The 22,833-nt window shown below is 34.9% G+C and overlaps 1 protein-coding gene, 1 long non-coding RNA gene and 1 pseudogene across 3 annotated transcripts in view; 2 read left to right on the plus strand and 1 right to left on the minus strand.

Moving 5' to 3' along the window:
- The first annotated feature begins 6,031 nt into the window (after window positions 1-6,031).
- The window catches only part of LOC149791591 (epididymal secretory glutathione peroxidase-like), a 40,623-nt pseudogene continuing 23,821 nt past the window's right edge, over window positions 6,032-22,833 (plus strand). The window contains exon 1 of the transcript XR_016423374.1: window positions 6,032-6,124. The product of XR_016423374.1 is annotated as an epididymal secretory glutathione peroxidase-like (transcript). The remainder of the gene's footprint in view (window positions 6,125-22,833) is intronic.
- Window positions 13,203-21,019, plus strand: LOC149791592 (uncharacterized). The gene is made up of 2 exons (XR_016423190.1): window positions 13,203-14,342; window positions 20,657-21,019. It is a non-coding gene; the product is annotated as an uncharacterized LOC149791592 (long non-coding RNA).
- Window positions 16,224-17,991, minus strand: LOC149791593 (uncharacterized). The gene has a single exon (XM_089969222.1). It carries the CDS (start codon window positions 17,912-17,914, stop codon window positions 17,195-17,197), a length of 720 nt encoding a protein of 239 aa, XP_089825348.1. The 5' UTR covers window positions 17,915-17,991; the 3' UTR covers window positions 16,224-17,194.

The following is a 22,833-nucleotide window of genomic DNA, read 5'->3' on the forward strand; positions in this document are numbered from 1 at the left end:
TCTTTGCTGCTACTTCTTCTTGCTGTTGTTTTTTTTTTACCTCTTCTTCTTGCTGCTGTTGCTGTAGGAGAAAAGCTTGTTCCGCTTCCTTTTGTCGTTGTATAAATTTCTCCAATTCTTCTTTCTGTCTCTGTCTAAAATTCTCCACTTGCGGTAATGAAGAAGGTAACGAAGGTTCCGGAACAAATTCTTGAGAGGTAAGAAAATCCACAAAATCCCAGTTCACCTCTTCTGAAAGTAAGTCCGGGTTCCCTTGGGTGGTCTCCACTGCTGGTGCACTCCAATGGATCGTTTTCTGAGTTTCCGTCATATTGAATCACTGTCACATAGATTGAATGCACACAAGCGCTAGCGAATCTATATAGACCACGTGACGTCACAGACTGCTCTCTTCGGATTGGATGTGGGCTGACTGAATTTTGTAACGCGTGTTCGGATTGGTCAACAAACTCAATCCGTTTCAATCCTTTCTGTACCTATAAATAAGCGTAGTTCACTGTATTGATTCACCTGTTCTCGTCGCTTCAAGATGTGGACCACAGTCGAATCATCCACCCTTGTGTCTTCCATGATGTTTAGGACGGACATACTCATGTATGTCCGGTCCAAGTGGACCGTTGTCGACAAGTCAGACACCAGTCTCTGGATACGAAGAGTGTATGTAGAAAGACAAGGTTGCCTCAAGAGGACACTGATTTATGGCCCTCGAGTAAGACGCAGCTTGAGGACAAGAAGATGCCGCAGATGCCCTTTATGTTAATGGCATATTAACATAAACCCAAAGGCCCTTTTCAGGGCCACCCATATTTCTCGAAAAGAGAATGACTTTCCATTGCCTACCCCTTTTTTAAAAATTTTTTTTTTTAAAAAAAAAAACAAAATAAAATCCCATGTTCAATTTCCCTTGACGCTATACAGTCCCACCCTGTTTAAATTCCTTTGACGCTATACAGTCCCTATTCCCATGTTCAATTCCTCTTGAGGCTATATCGTCCCACGATTTTTCTCCATGTTAAATTCCCTTGAGGCTATATGTTCCCACAATTTTTCTCCATGTTAAATTTCCATTGAGGCTATATGTTCCCAGGGGTGTTTTTAATGCTAATTCCCATTGAGGCTCTAGTATCCCTATTCACTACTATTACCACTCAGAGCGAAGTAACAAAATAATTTTTTGTTCTTCTTAGTAGATGGCAATTCGGCTGTTGTTTACATTCGGACTCGCGATAGAAGGGACATGAGTTCATATGTGACCTTGGTAATAACAGTTTTATATATAAACACGTCAGTTAGCTTGATCGTCCCATCTAAATGGGATTAACATTCTCTGGAGCAAGAGGCTCAGGATTGGGGTGGGGTAGAAAATCTCCAATGTATCTTGCTTCCCGTTCAGGTTCCGTAATGGAGGCGCATACTATCAAAATGGACTTTTCTCAACCAATATGGTTGATGTCATCTGGTCACCAATTTATGGAAAAAGTGTACTAATTCCCCAGTAAACTTTTAAACCCATCATCCACACACACACACACACACACACACACACACACACACACATACACACACACACACACCCATCTTCATAATCGCTTTCTCTGTTGAGTCTGTTATCTGGGTTAAATGCATGCAAATCTCCATGGTATTAGATTATATCATAAAATAATCGTCCTAAAAGTACTCCCGTTTGGAAGTCAAAGCCTTGAACGTGCTGATAGATGGGGACAGCGGACCTATAACATTGCTGGCAATGGTTTCAGAAATCAAGTAATTTACATGCCCAATAAAACCTTGTCGAACATTCACGCCTCGTATGTCACTTGTTTAGGCTCGAATAAACAGTAACACAAGAAAAAGTGAAAACAAGTTTTTAAAAAATACAATAATTTATTTCCCTGGAAAAATTCTGTAAAAATGAAAAAAATATGAACTTAGGTTTTATAGAATCGAATCCAAAAATGATCAAAAAATAATCGGAGAATAAAATTTTAGTAGTCCTAATAACAAAATGTTCTTCTGATTTCACGTTCAAATCCCAATGAAGAATTTAAGATGGAAGACGATGACGTATGCTGCAATCTGTGGTGTTGAAGTCTACAGTTCCTTATAGAAACAAGAATTATCACTCCAGTTTCTAATAGCTGAATACATTTTTATACGTTCTGATGTCATCCAATTTCTCATGCATATTCACAACATGCTTCACAGTTGACTTATTACTGAATTCTCCTGTAAACAACTCTCATAAAATTGACATTGGCACTCTAACTAGCCAACCATACAACACCATTGGTGCTTTCCTGCATGCATACCATTTTGCTGTCATCTGGCACTCATGTACATTATCTGTTAACATCAGCAAATTACGCAGGCCAAAAGAACGACTGGAGAATTCTTGCTTTTGTATTCTCCATACCAAGTGAACAGCAAGGAGTCGATCATGTATCAGCTCCATTACCATTTTTTGTAATCCTGTTGGTGCAACAACTTGCTCCTATCCATGTTAACCATCACCGGAGTGCAATTTCCACTGCAAAATATTCTTGAAGAAGAATGCTGTTGATGACTCCTCTTATGTCAACTTCAGAGTGGGGTCATGAAGGTAGAAACTATGTCGGTGTGCTAAAACTTTCATTCTTTTCACCAAAATATAGCAAGTAATATGCCATATGCATCATTATTTCTAAGACCATTCAACTGGTGACATTCAATATTCACAACAGTATGTTTATGTATGATTCCTCTGAATTCTATCTGCTCCTGTGGGGTTAAATTACTTTAAAGAATACATGTTGACATTCTATGCAATTGTTTAGGTATGTCTGTATTGAAATGTGAATATTATTCATAAAAATTGTCAGCATCATTTCATCATGCCAATCAGTATCTGCCCTTTCAATGCTGTCATTGACAGCTCTGTTCTCGTCTTCATCCTCACGTCAGCTAATATGCTTCACAGTCCTCCAAGTCAATACAATTCCAACATAATGAACAATTCAAGTCAATACAATTCCAACATAATGAACAATTCAAGTCAATACAATTCCAACATAATGAATAATTCAAGTCAATACAATTCCAACATAATGAACAATTCAAGTCAATACAATTCCAACATAATGAATAATTCCAAATCAATACAATTCCAACATAAATAACAATTCCAAATCAATACAATTCCAACATAATGAACAATTCAAGTCAATACAATTCCAACATAATGAACAATTCAAGTCAATACAATTCCAACATAATGAACAATTCCAAATCAATACAATTCCAACATAATGAATAATTCAAGTCAATACAATTCCAACATAATGAACAATTCAAGTCAATACAATTCCAACATAATGAACAATTCCAAATCAATACAATTCCAACATAAATAACAATTCCAAATCAATACAATTCCAACATAATCAACAATTCAAGTCAATACAATTCCAACATAATGAACATTTCAAGTCAATACAATTCCAACATAATGAACAATTCAAGTCAATACAATTCCAACATAATGAACAATTCCAAGTCAATACAATTCCAACATAATAAACAATTCAAGTCAATACAATTCTAAGATAATGAACAATTCAAGTCAATACAATTCCAACATAATGAACAATTCAAGTCAATACAATTCTAAGATAATGAACAATTCAAGTCAATACAATTCCAACTTAATGAACAATTCAAGTCAATACAATTCTAAGATAATGAACAATTCCAAATCAATATAATTCCAACATAATGAACAATTCAAGTCAATACAATTCCAACATAATGAACAATTCAAGTCAATACAATTCCAACATAATGAATAATTCCAAATCAATACAATTCCAACATAAATAACAATTCCAAATCAATACAATTCCAACATAATGAACAATTCAAGTCAATACAATTCCAACATAATGAACAATTCAAGTCAATACAATTCCAACATAATGAACAATTCCAAATCAATACAATTCCAACATAATGAATAATTCAAGTCAATACAATTCCAACATAATGAACAATTCAAGTCAATACAATTCCAACATAATGAACAATTCCAAATCAATACAATTCCAACATAAATAACAATTCCAAATCAATACAATTCCAACATAATCAACAATTCAAGTCAATACAATTCCAACATAATGAACATTTCAAGTCAATACAATTCCAACATAATGAACAATTCAAGTCAATACAATTCCAACATAATGAACAATTCCAAGTCAATACAATTCCAACATAATAAACAATTCAAGTCAATACAATTCTAAGATAATGAACAATTCAAGTCAATACAATTCCAACATAATGAACAATTCAAGTCAATACAATTCTAAGATAATGAACAATTCAAGTCAATACAATTCCAACTTAATGAACAATTCAAGTCAATACAATTCTAAGATAATGAACAATTCCAAATCAATATAATTCCAACATAATGAACAATTCAAGTCAATACAATTCTAAGACAATGAACAATTCCAAATCAATACAATTCCAACATAAATAGCAATTCAAGTCAATACAATTCCAACATAAATAACAATTCCAAATCAATACAATTCCAACATAAATAACAATTCAAGTCAATACAATTCCAACATAATGAACAATTTCAAATCAATACATTTCCAACATAATGAATAATTCAAGTCAATACAATTCCAACATAATGAACAATTCCAAATCAATACAATTCCAACATAATGAGCAATTCCAAATCAATACAATTCCAACATAAATAACAACTCCAAGTCAATACAATTCCAACATAATGAACAATTCAAGTTAATACAATTCCAACATAATGAACAATTCCAAGTCAATACAATTCCAACATAATGAACAATTCCTAACCAATACAATTCCAACATAATGAACAATTCCAAGTCAATACATTTCCAACATAATGAACAAATCAAGTCAATACAATTCCAACATAATGAACAATTCCAAATCAATACAATTCCAACATAATGAACAATTCCAAGTCAATACAATTCCAACATAATGAACAATTCCTAACCAATACAATTCCAACATAATGAACAATTCCAGGTCAATACAATTCCAACATAATGAACAATTCCAAATCAATACATTTCCAACATAATGAATAACTCAAGTCAATACAATTCCAACATAATGAATAATCCAAGTCAATACAATTCCAACATAATGAACAATTCAAGTCAATACAATTCCAACATAATGAACAATTTCAAATCAATACAATTCCAACATAATGAACAATTCCAAGTCAATACAATTCCAACATAATGAACAATTCCAAGTCAATACATTTCCAACATAATGAACAATTCAAGTCAATACAATTCCAACATCATGAACAATTCCAGGTCAATACAATTCCAACTTAATAAACAATTCCAAGTCAATACAATTCCAACATAATGAAGAATTCCAAGTCAATACAATTCCAACATAATGAACAATTCCAAGTCAATGCATTTCCAACATAATGAACAATTCCAAGTTAATAAAATTCCAACATCAAGAACAATTCAAGTCAATACAGTTCCAACATAATGAACGATTCCAAGTCAGTACAATTCCAACATATTGAATAATTCCAAGTCAATACAATTCCAACATAATGAACGATTCCAAGTCAATACAATTCCAACATAATGAACAATTCCAAATTTCCGCTCCAGAGTTATTCGAACCTGTACCACTGCCATCAAAAATGTTACATTCAGTTTCAAATGACACACAAAGACCAAGTAAGGGTTCTATAACTTTATGTAAAATAAATCTCTACAAAAACCAAAACCCAGTGGTCCTTACAGTACCTAGCCCAGCCACATACTTGCATGCTTTCCCACCCTATTGTTGTTTTAGAATGGGTTAGAGATAAGGAATGTTAATTAAGTTAACATTGATACTACTACCTGTACTACCTGTACATACATAATACATGCAGACATGGAGGTATGGTGAAAATGGCATATTCCTGCTGCGAGCTATGGTGACTGTATGGCAGTTGTATTTAGTATAGGTTAAAATGAACAAGTGCAGTGCAGTGTTTTGGAATTACATTTTTCTTGGGGGTGGAAGGGGGAGGATAAACTTATTAACTCACAGTGGGGTAAGATCTCAGAGAATTTAAGGCACATTTGCAGTTTTTCACTGTAATTGCAATTTCTTACCAAAACAATACATTTTTCCTGATAAAATTGTCTCACTTGCAGTTATGGCAGATTTATTTTCTAAAATACAATGACATGCCATGCAGATGTTTTCATTTGAATATAAGACAAAATACAATGACCAAGCCATGCAGGTGTTTTAGTTGCAAATCATAGGTTATAGTTCAAGTAAATTGTATAGAAATTAAATATGGATTATTCATGTGTGAATACACCATGCCACTCGTAATATGTTTAAATATCTGGACCAATTCGACCCAAAACGTTAATTTGCAAAATGAATATACATGGAAGAAATTAAGGAACAATTTCACATAAATTCTCTGAGTTACATAGAATATTTAGCTGCATCACATAGACTTGTACTCGGAGAAAATATCACAGGATGGTATGAGTACGTGTAGATGAATAAGTTGTTCTCCACCATTTTCTGTTTATCTGACATCGTTTCTTTTGTTACCTCTTTTTTAGGACAGGATTCAGTTTCAATTTTCTTCAACTTCTCCATTTTCTTAGCTATCCAACATTCGTTGTGAAAATCATAGATAAATACTTTAAGAAGAGAATTAAAAGAAAAATCTTCTAGCCATTCTTCTTAAGCAGAGCTGTGGAAATATATAATTTAATTGGAATGTGTGGTTCCTGTAACAATGATGGCCACATGTTTGTCTGCACAATAACCAATTTTGTAAATATTTACAGGCAGTAAAGAAATCCAAGCTGTTTACACGTGCAGCCGTTGTAGCCTCGTGTGGAACACGTGTTTCATTGCTGAAAGTTTTAGATGTACATGTACCTTTCATAAAGTTTTAAGGACAATATATTCATATTCAGAATAATACAATGCAAAGTTTGGAGAGTTGATGGAGACTCCTAGGCAATTTTATCCAAGCAATGAAATGCAGATTGGAAATAGTAGACCTTTCAATCACAAGCTTTCTAAAATGTAAGAAGTTCAAAAACTTCTCCGATAAAGAGCTTACGGGGAAAACTGGTTTGCGTTTCTCTCTCTCTCTCTCTCTCTCTCTCTCTCTCTCTTTGGCCTCTTCGGGTTGTCAACCTCTCAGTGGCAGTTTGTACTATCTTTCCTCTGTGCAGTCTGCATGGAGCTGTCTTGTTTTCCCTTCAAATGAAAATATAAAACCCAACCTAAATAATGTCAGGTTTTGTTTTCCTTCTCCTGGGATCAACATATATTCTCACTCTTTTCATCAGATATGATCTTTTGAAATCAACAGAAATAGTTACAATGACTGGTTAGTGGCTGCTGCATTCTTTACTGAGAACCATGACACAATTAACCCTCTCTGATACTAGTATGGTCCCATTTTGGTTATGTATTTACCAGCTGACCTATCAGTCGACACCATCGATTCATTTGGAAAGAATTCACAAATTAATTACACATTTAAAAAAATTGATTTTACTCATTGTCCTATGTTACTTGGTTAATTAGCGATTCATTGACATACATTTTCCGACATAGAAAAATAAATCATTAGACAGAAAACTTACATAATCACACAATTTGCATCAGAAGAAATACAGGAAATCTTACTCTATATGATTTCTTGTACATACGAACAACTGAATTCAAACTCGTTCATGTAACGAAATATTGTATGATATTCGTACAACACATTTATCATATAATTGCGTAATTCTTTCTGAACTCGAAGAAAATTTAAATATGAATCTAAAATGAATAAATTCAACAATAATTACAAACTTACATCAATTAACACATCATATGTAAACTAGATTAACCTTGTGCTTTATTCCGGATTCGCACCTTCCAATGCAGCTGAATCTCTCTCTTTCCGTGTCTTCAACTTTCCATCACTCTTCCTTAAGACGATTTATTTAACGAGGAAATATACTTCCTATTTTCTCTCTGAGTCACCTTCTTGGTGCCCCACATAACTCGGACAGTTTAATTCTACAATGGGAATTATTTTACGCCACTGAATTCCATTTGGGAACACACATACTCACATTTAGCTTAGCCAATCAGGATTACTACTTTACCACCAAAAATCTTTTCTTCTACCATCAAAGTCAGAAAATCCGCCTTTGTTCAATAGTGAGGCTGGAAAATATCATGTTATGACAAGTGTTTCAAGTTGACGTCAATTTCGTAAGATTTTACTCTGATGCATATCAACCCTAGATGTTTTACCGCTATGACCTCGCGTTAACATTTTACTCTTGTCTGTTCCTAACTGTAAAACAAGTGGATCCTAACTAAACTTCAATTCATGCCCAAAGCAAAGCGGATTTTATCCCTCGCAGTCAACATTTTATTGTGGGACTAGCCAATACATCAGTCTTAATGGGTATAAGTCACACTGACCACGAAAGAATGTACTGTGAAATTTATACTACAGACAGATTATTCTACAAAATTTTGCACCTTACAATGTCTTTCTAGATAAATTACTCTCCATGCATTTCCTATGAGATCACATGATAGTCCATCGGAAAAATACATCTGAAAGCAATCGCAAACACTTTAAAAAAATAAAAAATAAAAAAACTCGGCTTTAACAATTTCCAGCTTTATTCTTAACATGCGGTATATACTTGCCCAGGGCCGACAAGAGGGGCACAACCGGGGATATATCCCCGGGGCCAGGGGCCCGGGGCCGTAAGGAGGCCAAGGCGAACCACACTTTTAATTTTCTAAAAGACAAATTTTGTTTGAATAAACTTGGAGAGGCCCGGGTGTTTCTTACCCCAGAGCCCGTGATCGCTCTCTACGGCCCTGTGCTTGCCAATAGGTTGAGTCCAATTTCAAACAACATAGACCCTGAATTTGTCATTGCATACTCACCAGCAGATCTAGGTCTGTGCAGTTTGCAGTTGGACTCAACTTATAAGCATGTATATACAGTACCTTACATAATTAGGTCTATTTTAAATTAAATTAACAGAGAGTAGAATATACTATTATGACATTGTTTGTTTAATTATATGTACTTGTGCTGAATTATAAGCACATAACTTATGTTTTATTGTAAGTACAATATTTGTGTTGAATTTTAATTACATACTTCTTCTGAGTTTTAAATACATAATCAAACATGTACATTATACGAATTTTATGTTTCAGGTTTACTACTAATCTTGTTCTGTTATCATCATTGTTATATGCATCTAATACGGATGGCTTTACAAATGAAAGGAATGTCGAACAACAGTGATTACCCAATCTTTAAAGAGTACCATATACACGTGCATATAAATTGGATTCAATTGCAATGTCCATAGACCTAGATCTGCATTGCAAAATGCATTAACAGATCTGGGTTTGTGCCGTTTGTTAGGATTAATATGTAGAACAAGCAAAACAGACCCTGTTCTGCTGGCACATTATGCGATGGTAGATCAGGTTGTGTTGTTTGCAGTTAGACCCCTTCTGAAAATATATGTATCACTTCTTATAATCGAGCTCACATTGACTTCAAATTGTCATCAAAAGACTTGTAGTATTTGTTGATCCATTCAGTATGGGCACCATGATTGCCATTTTGAAAATCTCTTTACTATTTCAGCAGAGTGTTGTTTATAGCACCACCAGCATGTTGCTAGTCCCATAAGGAGGTTTCACCTGTCTCCTTGTTTCGAAATGAAAATGATGTTGATTTTACATCCAGTATAAGTGCCACGGTGACTATCTTGAAAATCTTGTCGCTCCAGAATAGTACATACGGTTTCAACACTTGGCACTTGAAAAGAAGAAACGATCATATCTTGGATTCGTGGAAATTCTCTTCTGCTAATTGAGTGTCAGTTACTGAAACTCTTATTTATGTATAGCTCTGCTGGTCATCGACCCAAAGACCTTACGGGACAACCTGTTGTCCATCCAAGTAGTGCCAATCCATTGGCACAAGTTTGTTTTCACTACTACTCCTAACCTACTTGGAGAAACGACATGAAACTTGTTATAGTTACTACTCCAGAAGTTGGTCTTTTCAATATGGTTTTCTTTGAATAAAAGTGGCTTTATGATACATGATTGGTTTTATGACATCCAATATGGCCGCCACACATTCATTTGAATAGCTTTCTTCCCGAACGTAAAGTCATATTGCCATGGACGTTTAACCATAAAACTACTTGTGATGTCTGGTTGGACCTAAATGAAAATGGTGCCAATTTGATATCCGATATGGCTGCCATGGCACCACTGCCTGATGATGGATAGTCATGTTGACATGGGGCTTTTACAAAGAGACTCCTTGAAATGTAGGTCCTAAATGAAAATGTGAGACCCAAGACGGTCACCGTGAAGTTCAGCTTGAATGTTTTTATCGTTGAGCATCTAGAACGGATAGTCATATAAAGAGGACATTTTGTGATGTTTAGTTGGCCTTACGTGAAAATCTATGGCAGCATTTTCAAAATGTTATAGCTACACATCTGAATGGGTGGTTATATCGACATGGGTTTTACCAAAATACTTCTAATGATGTACAGTTGGTTCTGAAAGAAAATGGTGCCGGTGTGACATTCAATATGGCCACCGTGGCGGTCCTCTTGAAAATCTTTATCACTACGCCTCATGAAAGGATGGAGGATTTTATCGACATGGTGTTTCACCACAAGACGTCTAATGATGTCTAATTTGTCCTGCATAACACGTATGCCGATCTTACATCCAATATAACCGCCACTGCAGCCCTCTTCAAAATCTTAACGCTTAAGAATATCAGAGAAAGAGATGGCTAAACACTCAGGTAGTGCCATACAGTTTCGCACTTTGCAATGGGTGCCAATTTAACAGAAAAACAATTTTCCATGTTTTTCTCACTGGTTGCTAGTTTGTTTTTTAAACAGACCTTGAACATCTTAGGTATTGGTAAAATAACGTTTAGTTCCCTCTCTTTTGAGTATGATTGATAAGTGTGAAGTGGCAAATTTTATGTCGATCTAACAAGAATACATTAGTTCAGACCAGACAACCATTAATTAGATTTATTGAGACAGGCGCGTATCATATCGCCATACTACCGTGTACGGTAATGTCCTTTAGAAGGAGAATTTCGTTCCTAATTAAACATTTGTTTATACAGCAGCCAGGCGGACAATTTAAGACAAGAAAAACTTCATTTTCATGGTGAAGTTGTCACAAATTGAGAGATCGCAGAAACTCTGTTACTCAAACTATCAGGTCAAGCTGACCCTGACTTTGGCACCTCTGGAAAAAGGCGGCAGAGATATTTGATTCTGATTGGTTACGTTAAATGGGAGGGCCAATTCCAACACAAAATTTCATAGGTTTTAATATCGCCCGTATCGAATTTTAATCAGTCTAAGCTTTTCCTACGAGGGGACCCAAAGGTTACGACTCCGGGAATTTGCAAGAAATTTCCGTAAAACTGTTGTCCAAAAAGGGGACGATTGTCGAAAGGAACCGACGAACTAATTTACCGATTAGAGGGAGGAACGCTGAAAGCAAAGGTAGTGTTACAATTCCATGTAATTTGTTGATGCCATATATAATGCTTTGCTGAAGTTATTTAATTGTATCTGCATGAATCTTTTTTCTACATTCGTGTAATAATTTGCTTTATGAAGTATAACTGTGTTGAGTTTATGCATAGGAAGTGAACATTAATCTTCTTTAGATAAGTTTGACGAATTGGTTGAATTTTTTCGTCTTGTTTGCATAAGAATCATGTTCTAAGAATTTAATGCATTACATTAGTTAATTTGATTACGAGAATCCGTGTGAATTCGACGAATTTAGAAGATTTCACGTATGATTAAGAATAAGTGTGTATTGACGGAAATGATCTAGTAATTGATTGACATGATGTATCCTATTTATTCACTGTGTAAATTGAGGCTGGCTCAGAACCCCAGGCCTCGCATATGTGTTAATGTGTAATGTCAAGGTGTAACGAATTAGCCATTTGACTAACTAGGGTCATTATAGGACATGTGGAGTCGATTGATAGCCTTAGCGTCTGTTTAGCACTGATAGTGAAATCTGATAACGAGGGAGAATAATGAAGAATTAACCGTTTCATAAATAACGGGAAATTTAGGTTGTCTCTATTTATATCTATCTAAAAGGGAGAAATAGCTCAAGAGACGTATGGAACGAATGAGGTGGTGTTATTCTGAGACCTATACGGAGAAGCATAAAGAAGAGTGCAGTGAGACGTATAATCCTGTGACGCAATCCTGCGACGTATTAATTTCTGAAGAAGTATTCTGAGAATATCCTGAGACGGATGGTAGAAAGTATCATCCTGAGATCCAAGGTTCTGAACAGCGACAGAGGAAGCAAAAACAGACTGAGGACGAGCAGGTTATGAAATCGTACAAGACGTTGACTTCGATTGTTCACTCGATCCTATGATGAACTAAATCTATCAGTAACAGATCGGCTATCTTATTTAGATCTATTTGCGTTTTTTTTGTATTTCGGTGAAAGTTAAATTTCTAAAAGCAGAGTACATTCCTGATGTAATGAATTTTCACAGTGTTTGTATGTAATTGATTAAATTGTTTGTTTACATGTACGGGGCTCGTGTTGGTTTGTTCTATATACCTGCTCAGATCTCTATCTATTCCACCTATAAGTTTCACCACTTATATTTATATTTACTCGAACCGGGCAATAACATCGAGGGCGGTCAACCCCTAGTTAACGAAAACCAAATACGGAGGGACAATCACTCCCTCCGTGTAACAATAGGTGTAATTAGCTTTATAGACTATACAGCTGGCCTTACTTCAGATGTGCATCTCTCAAAAAACTGTGTGAAGTGTTGAATTTTTTTAATTACAGAAAATTTTAAAGTTGAATGCATTGCGCATTAAAATTTTATCGCATTTAAGCCAGAAAAGTCTTTCTGAAGGGGCATTTCGACCTTTATTCGTTCATCTCTCCCCCCCCCCCCCCCATGTCAGGGACAGAATTCCGACCGGGGTATCTTAACACAGTCCTTAGAAAGTAAACATTTGAGCTACCAACCCTAACCGCTTGGTAGGAACATTTTTTCAAAGGGAAATTGTCACGCACTATCGCTCACAGAATCCGAGCTGTCTAAACCTGATGAAAGGAATTATTTCTTTGAGAAAAATTAGTGACCTCTGCCTACGATTGGTCAGAATAAATTAGGTCGTAGACTTTAGAGCAATCAGACTTTAAAGTGACGATCTTAGTCAACATTCTTTAGTCTGAAAATTTCCTAGAAGAGGAAAGTTAGTCTCGACTCCGTGGAAAGCAAAAAGAGATTAGTGCTTTCCTCGTGAAACAAGAAAGGGACCAGTTGGTCGTCTTGTAAAAAGAAAGACATGTTTAGTGCTAGGACGCATCAGTTCTGAAAGAGAACAGCAATAAGGTACGCAATTTTAGTTTCACGTAATATTCTATTATTTGATTGTTTGTTTTATGCAACTGTGTTTGCTATAACTAGGTTTCCATATTATGTGTCGTTTATTCAATTCATGGAAATGTGCTGCTGCTGGAGTTGTTATGCGATTTATTTTATTCGATTTCATGGAAAGTGTTGATGCTAGAATTGTTATGCAATTTGCCTTTTTAATTATACAATTGTTAGTTCATTGGAAGAATTGATTGCATGCGATCCAAAAGTTCATATGTGTAGGATTTCATAGGGTTATTTGAAATAACTTCCTTTGTTGGTTAGGACGATACAGATCATCGTGAGTTAACGATACTTACATAATTATATCTGATATTTGTAATGATTGGATATTCTTGTAGGTTAAGGATTGCCTTGAGTTACATTTTGTGAATTTCATGCAATAGTTGTCAAACATGTAGTAGAATATGTAAAATAATACGGTAATTTAAGACTTGCCCCTGGAAGCGAGGTCAATGTCCTACCGTACTAAGTCAGAATTTACGCGGTGTGTGGATAGCAACATGCTCTGAATAACGTAAGTGAATTGTATGTACCTCTAGAGAGTTGGGTATAAATATTTATGGAGTTATTTTGTCCTTTAAGGAACAGCACTCTGAGAGAAATACGAGACAGTCTGGAGACAGAAGTCCGGGGAAAGAAAGAAGGACGATGTCAGAATAAAAGGATGAGGAAATCCATGAAGGGGCAACTCGTAGAGCTTAGGAAGGATGAACTAGGAGACGTTGATATACGGTCAAAGGGAAGGAAGGTGATGCGAATCGGTTGTAGATATTGAGCTCTTTTCACCTCTCGTTATGATGATGAATAAATCCAAATTAGACACACCTGTTAAATTATATTGATATAATCTAACTTTAATTGGAATTGCCGTTAATTATTTGTTCTAATCAAATTTGTTATTTTCTTGTCAAAGGGGCTCGTATTGCTTTATTTCTTCCCAGTATTCTCGCTCAGTTCTCTGTTGAAATTCCATTCTTCTTTCACTCCCACCGGGCTATACTATCGAGGGAGGTCATCCTCTAGATAACGCCAGCCATACCCAAACAATCATATATATAATTCACTCAATGTACTTGCAGAAACTGTATTGCCTAATCTGGCAAAATTCATGTTCCCTGTTTTAATAATTGATAAAGTTAGTGTACTTTGGACTAGTTTAAGCTCATTTTTCGAGTGCATGGGAGCAGCCATTTTATCAGTTGCCTGCCTTAGATAGTGCATAGTTTCTATAATGACTGCATGTAGAGACATTTCATTCACAGTACATGAAACGAGCATAGAAGTATGACAACTTTCTCTATAATGTGTACCGCTCAGTTGGTCTAAGTGGTTTGAGCGTCCGCCTCAGATGAATGATTACGCTGGTTCGAACCCAGGCCGATTCATACTAAAGACTTCTACAAATGATACTAATAGCTGCCTAACTAGGTGCTCAGCATTTAGAGGTTAGTGTTTGGACTGGTCGGCTTGGTGTTAGAATAATGTAACTAGATGGGACATCATTCTACATGTCTGCGGCTTGATGCCCCGTTGCTAGACATCGCAGCGATACGACTGAAAAAGTGTTAAAGCTACGTTAAAAATCCGAATCACACACACACACACACACACACACACACACACTTCACTATGAATGTTGCCAATGCAAACATCTTCACTTTATCATATTCTCTCAGAAGTGCATACTAATTGCATACTAATTGTGGAGCGCTACCTCATCAGTTATACAGAAGAAACGGTCGTGTCGTGGATTCCTGGAAAAAATATTCAGCAAATAGAGCGTCTGTCGCTTCGAGGAACGCTTGTCTTAAGCAAATGTACACTTGTTTGATGGACTTATCCCCATTGATGTCTCGACATCTCATTACAGACAGCATACCATATTCTTCAAATACATTATTGTTCCTGAGTAGTATACGTTTTATTACTCAACAAGTCAAGATTGTACAAACTTGTGTTTACTCTGGTCCACTATGTTACTGTTATATATTGGTCTCCTGATCAGCAAAGTAATGACACAAACATTGTATATGTTACTGTTCGAATTAAATAAGGACATTAGATTTGATTCGCCAAAAACTTATATGGTCTTTACGTACACGTTTACTGAGTATTTTAAATAACAATTTCAAACCATCTTTTATCGCTGTTAATACGGTTTAATTACTGTCCAGTTTTTCTCATTTTCTGCTATTCTGTTTTACTGACCCCTGAACTTGGGAATCAGTAGTGGATTGCATGCCAAAATCGCGACCAGAATGGTAGAGGTTCGAATCCATATTAGATTAAGCAGGTTCGTCCGCCTTGGTGTTGTCCCCTTGCAAGACACCTTTCTCTTGTTGTCTCTGCAGAATTTAACCTTTGACACCAAGCAAACCAACATTCCTGACTTAGGGTTCCAAACATACTGGCCAAGATGTCAAAACTAGGAACATAACTCAAGTTAGTGTATTATAAAAGTGAAGTCGCGATCTTGATATGAGACGTAGACTGTATTCAACCACAAATACTCCAAGTTGCCTTAAGGGACAAAGAAATGCAACCATCGACATCCATGTGGCTTACAGAATATAATGCTTTGCTAGATGAGGTAGATGATAGAATACGAACTAGAGATAAGGTCTTCTGTCACAAGGATTTAATCCAACAGCAGAATACATAGAAGTTACATATGAATGCATAAATATACACAGAATGTATTATGATCAATTAAGTCGGGCCACAATTTCTTTCTTACCCGTGACTTTCTCTCAGGCTGGGCGACCCATCCATTCTCTGTCGTGGGAAATGAAGCAGCTCCATGTGGACACCAACTCATCATCGCTAGTGGCATACGTAATATTTCACCATTTACATCAAGATGCATTTGGAGTAACTTAGTGAACACGAAGTAGAATTTGTTGTAATTGTTATTATTTTAAACTGTGAAATGTATACAAATTGACATCGGTACGAAATTAAATCAATCTTGTCCACGTTAGATAAGTTTTTAGTTAGAATTACACGTCGGTAAATTACCGTTGGGATAGAAAATTATGAAGCAGCAACTGTCTGACAGGGAGACAATGTCTTTTTTCAATTGTCTTTGCAGTGAAAAGATTGATTAATTTTCATTACAATTTTTAGACCGATAAACTGCCTATTCCCAATATATTTCTTGTGTCATGGTGTTCGGAAGAAAAGAGGTTCAGATGTATATTTCTAGATATTTCTTCAAGCAGAGACAGATTGGCCTCGATATCTCGCCATCAGTAATTCTTATTTTTATTACATCAAAACATTGGCATTTTCGTCCTGTACCCCGATCCACCGCGGTCAGACAACTGTAGGTTATCTCAATACTCCAGAACTAAAACATGGGTATCACAAGCAACTTGTTTAGCTGATTGATTTAACTCTTAAATGTATTCATTCAGCATTAGAGTCATTAAAAATTTACAGATACCGAGTTAATAAATGGACGTAAAAAGTATAATGGGCAATTTCAATTTAATTAATAAACTTCTGTTATAATCATGAAACATTAAAATGCATCCTCTGGGAATTACGGGTATGACAGTAATGGGTGCAAAATAAAATATAATGAATACATCGCGATCATTATAGTTTTTGGCTGGACATACACTGGCGTGGGGTCTTCGACTTGTCAGAATTAAGTTTGGGAAGCTTAGGGTATTCCTGCAGCGATCGACATACTGGAATGGGCTCACGGTTTGGAGTATTACTGGAAACGTCATTCCCTGCACGTCTGCCGTATCTTGGGGTGCGTGGAACTTGGGTTCCAATCTCTTTCGCCAAAAACTCCGATTCGAATATTAAACTGCTTTGTTCCTCTGCGAATGTTTCCAATTTCTCTAATCCTCTTAATCGTTTGTATTTATTTCTTCTCTCTTCACTTTCCTTCATGTTTTGGTCAAAGTTTATTTTCAGTTCCTGTTGTCTTCGTTCCCGCCTTTCTCTCGCCCTCGCTTTTCTGTCATCACACATGCGCGCCGCAGCTCCTTTATTATTCAGATGGTCGTCTTTGAAAATCTGAGCCATCAATTGTTTATCCTCTTTGTTGTAATCTAACTCATTCTGAGGGCGCTTTAGACTCGGTAATCGTCTAGGATGTCTTCGCCGCAATCCATGATTCCTGAAGGAAACTTGAAATGAAATACCGCCACTTGTGGTTTTGAATAAACGGTTATCGTCCAGGTTTGGTTCACCACTTTGGAAAAATCCACCCTCCGTAAGTTCCTTTATCACATCAGCATCAGTTTTAGATGAATTTATTTGACTGTTGTTGGTCTTCATTATTTTCGAGTTACTACATCCCATTACAACTATCACGGAAAATAAAAATAAGAGCGACGACAAAAGCAGTCGTCGGCATAGCGTAGCAACGGCACACAAATTGTGATGACGCAATGGGCGTATTATTTAATGACGTCATAAATCGTCAACTCGACGTATAAATGACGTTTTCGCTCCGTATTATATCAGTTTTACGAATGTACTCGTGATCAAGTTATAATTTGTTTCTAAATAATTGTATTTTTAAATTGTCATAAAAAACTTGAGTTGTCATTATATTTTATATCACAAGTTTTTTAATTTGAAATAGACCGAGTTCCACTCCACAGCTTCGTATTTTGCACAGAGTTACATTTCGAAATTAAGAGTGAACTGTGATACTTGACCAATGGGATCATGTATTACTAAATGTAGAATAAAGAAAACTCGTGATACGGTAATATTTTAGTATTCGGCCACTGGAAAATGCTGGTATCTATTTCGAACATGTTTATCACGAGGCTCGAATGTTAAATTGTGCTGTCAGAGTGAATGTCCGGATTTTAAAAGTAGAAATGCGTATCAGATGTTTGAGATGAAATTTAACGTTTAGCATATCAGATTCTTCAGTTTTTGTCTAGAGAAAGTCAGTTTATGTTACTTAAATCTCCATATGAATGTGGTTGATGGGAATTTAGTGAGTCCGATTAGGGGCAGGGCAATAATATAGAATTTCGGATAATTTTAAGTATTGGTTGCTGATGGCTTTATTACATTTGTGTCAAAATGATTTCGCGCCAGTTTAACTAGCAAAAATGCTTCAAAAATAGACGAATGGAGTTTGTACTGAAATCAACCTTGTGCTAAAAATAGACAATGACGTCACCGTGCCCGGCTGACGTCATATTGTTTTCGCACAAAGTACCTAGTGACGCTTATTAACGCATAGAAATTCACGATATATATGCAAAATAAAGTTTTTATTTACACTTCCCTTCCAATGTGATGTTTTGATATAATCACCTAAAATATAAGAGTGTATAGAGTAATAATTTTGTGCAATTTTTTTGTTATCCTTTTGTATTGTTTTCAAATGTACATTGATTAAGTCTCTTATATGTACAGATTGTCCTAAATGTCGAAACCAATAATATTCATTTATATCTTTTTGTTTCCCTTTCAGTTAGTTTTGTATGTAAAATGTGTATCATTTTTAAGGGTGTCTGCCATCTTAAGGGACAACAGTTTTGGTATTGCTGTTTCTTTTAATACATTCATGCAATTATACTTCCAGACGAAACGTGATATTATATATTTTTATTATATAAATTGAGTTTTGATAACCTGTTTAACATTTGTCAAGATTACATCAATATATATTTTTTATATATATTTTATTTGTATTTTATTTTTAAAAAATTGTTTTTTTATTTATTTATTCATTATTTTTTGTCTATTTTCTATATCTTTAATAAGTGTGCAGTATGCATAATACAAATATTGATAAAGCTGTTTATCTCTATTTAGTAAATTATATATATATATATATATATATATATATATATATATATATATATATATATATATATATATATATATATATATATATATATATATATATATATATATATATATATTACAAAAATGTATTATCCACGCAGTATAATCAACCAGTGTTACTCTTTTCAACACCGTACCTCTAATGACCATAATGTATTCCAATATGTTCTAAATTGTCATTCAAAAAATATGATTTATTTGTACAACTGACATTGAAATAAATATACATACTCTCTCCTCTTTTATTAACTTTGTTACCTATTGACACATGAGAATGAGTAAAGGGTACTAAAATCACTGATGCATAATACAAAGAAAAACACAAACAGAAAACAAATATTGATATATTTCTTGGTGAAATATATGTAATATATGTGCAAATTGTATAGATTCTACCTGCATAATATCACATCAACTATGCAGAGTACAATTGTATGTGCTAAGCATCTGGTACACACAGAATGCTTTAAAAATTAAACTGATTTTATATAACCTCTGTCTTGCATGTCAAGACTCACTTTTCTTTAGAATTTCTTAACCCCTGTACATTATATGAAACTGTGGAACTAAACCTACACTGGTAAATCTCTGTAGTGATATATGCGGCATTAAATGAGCTCGCTTTGAGCACCAATAGAGTTCAATATTACTCCATTTATTCCGTTTCCATCGTATTAAAGGAAAACGATTTCGATAATTTGTACGCATTCGTATAATGGTCTGTGGTTATAAAAAAATAAAATAAAATCAAAATAAAAACTTTGTTGTGCGCAATAAATTGGCATAGTCGCAAGAAACAACTATCATAGCGAAATTTGAAGCTCTCACTCCAGGCATTAATAAGCAGAATTTTTGCATAGTTGCTGATTATGTAATAGTTTATCGTTAGTCTTTTTAAGTATTTTTATTCTATTTTTTTAACTTTTAATAAATTCAGCAAACTTTAAAAGATTATAATATTAACGACTTGGTGAAAAGGGTTATTTCGGTACGATAAACCTTCAGTGTTACTGTACCGTAAAACACGCATTCACAAACGTATATATTTATTTATTAGATTTACCGACATTTCAATCCCTTTATACATATTAGCGGAGTGGGGATAGCATATAATGTTTCTACTGCACGCGAGTAATCCCTATTAATTAGCACTCCAATATATTTGTGTACCAACACCGAATACAATTTGCAGTTGTTTTCAGTGCTTATATTTTTCCCTGTTTATAGGTGAATTTGTAATGAGGGAAAAGCAGGACTTGGTCTGGGAGACTGAAGACCATTGCATCTTGTTAGGAAGATAAAAAGGCAAAGGTTACGACACACGTGTATGAATATGTTATCATTCATGAACTTTTCTTTATAAAGTATTACTTTTTTAAAGAAATTGAATGTACTATTTTGTTCTTTCATCGGTGTATGAAATCGCGCATGCCACTAACAAAGTTTTCGTACATCCCTTCATACATCGATGAAAACAATAAAAAGTACAGTCAGTTCTTATAATGACAGCATCCTAAGCTATTTAAAATATTGCCATTATTATACTTAAAAATGCAAAATTGGTTTTAGGACTGTTTTTAATACAGTATAGACAAGGTTCTTAAAAGAGCGTTAGTTCGTTCAGAAAAGGTCGGGGGGGGGTAGCTTTTATGGGGGACTGACCATTTATGCCTAAGCCAACAAGAAGATTTCCGCCGTTTTCCTGACGTTACTGGTAACGGAGACCAACTGTGCCGGGCAAAATTTGGAATGTAACTTTCAGCCTCCGATCTTACCCTCGCTAGTAATTAATAAATTCATTTCGGTTGACTTCTGTACTATATAAGAGAGAAGGTACCTAACTTTCAAATACTTGGTTCCACCCACGACCTTCGATTTCATTCTGCTATCTCCGTCCTTAAAGGCACACGACCATACTCTATGACTTGTTTTACTCCTGAGATATTTTCCTATTCATCAAGCCATCATTAACTTTTCTTCGTTGTACCAAACTGAAGTTACGGGCTCCGAAACGTGCGACTTTTGCGAATTTTGACTGCTGAGACAAGTCCGAGCTCATGTTACAACCGGTGAAAAGAGCTACATGTACCATGTTTACGACTCTACGATGCATCCCTTCTTTAAGTACAGAACAGTGGTAGATGCAAAAGTAAGTTTTCCCTTACCACTAACTCGATTCAACTTTAGGATCATGTTCCATGGAAGAATTAGACATTGTCTTCTCTACTGCACACATTGTAAACAAGCGACTCTATTTTCAAAACAGGTAAACTATGCGGCACACACGTCAACGCCGAAATACGATTGGCTCGAAAAGTTATACTTAAATAACATTAATGAATCAGAGAACCGTTTTTACGATGTAGACTATCTGTACCCAGGCAAAAATAGGTAATAACACGATCGCATCATGCTAGGAATCATTTCAATGTGTTAAATTAATGAGAGTATACATTAAGAAGTTATGTATTTCACACAGGAAATCATAAGAGCAAAGTTGATTCGTATGTTTATTTGAGAAATGTATGTTGTACTATTAATGCATTAGAATCTTTGAAATAAGAATTATAACACAGAAATGATATATAACTTAAAATATCCAACATATTTATGACACGTTTATGTACAGTATGTACTATTTCGTTATGTACATCCATGGTTTGGGGACTTATATGTCCTCATGTTCTACTTTAATATTTGGACCCCACCCAGTCCTCTCTCAATAGACCGATTCTCTTAATTTTATTTGTGACCGAGCCCCTGTTGGATAACTTGGCCATATTTTGACAGACGTAACGTTTCTTTTCCATTATCTCTAGGTCTGTCGATTGGAAAGATGGCACCCAAATTGTTGATAATAATACTATAAAACGAAAGGTTCCAGAAGGCGGGGCAAGGATAAATCCCACAGTCGCAGCCTATCAGTAATGAGAACATTGCGTAAGAACTGAATAGGCTTATTTGGACCAATCAGATTTACATAAAGTGACATGTTAACATGTTGACATATAAAAAGAAACACATTAAACTGCAAACACTATATGTAAAGTGTACCTACTACTATGTGATAACTAATAAATTTAATTTTAGGAAACATTTATTATTTTATATGATGATTATTATTCAGTTCATTTTTATTTTTATTATATTATAATCAGTTTTAATTACTACATCATGGATAACAAAATTAATTATACCTGGAATCTATTAAATTAACTATATTTTTAATTTACTTTTCTTTTTACAAAATATATCAATGCAGTGGCTGTCTAAGCATATCATTCAAATATTCAAATCTATTAAAAACACAATAAGCATATACTTGGAGAGTGTGCTATATGCGTATCATTCAAACTCATTAAAAGACTATAGACATATTATCGGAGAGTGTGCTATATGCGTAT

Source organism: Sinohyriopsis cumingii, chromosome 9 (assembly GCF_028554795.1).
Source record: "Sinohyriopsis cumingii isolate HCF-2022 chromosome 9, ASM2855479v2, whole genome shotgun sequence".
Lineage (NCBI taxonomy): Eukaryota > Metazoa > Mollusca > Bivalvia > Unionida > Unionidae > Sinohyriopsis > Sinohyriopsis cumingii.

Coding starts and splice junctions, on each gene's coding strand:
- LOC149791593 (XM_089969222.1), bottom strand. CDS start 17,914: ATGGGATGTAGTAACTCGAAAATAATGAAGACCAACAACAGTCAAATA.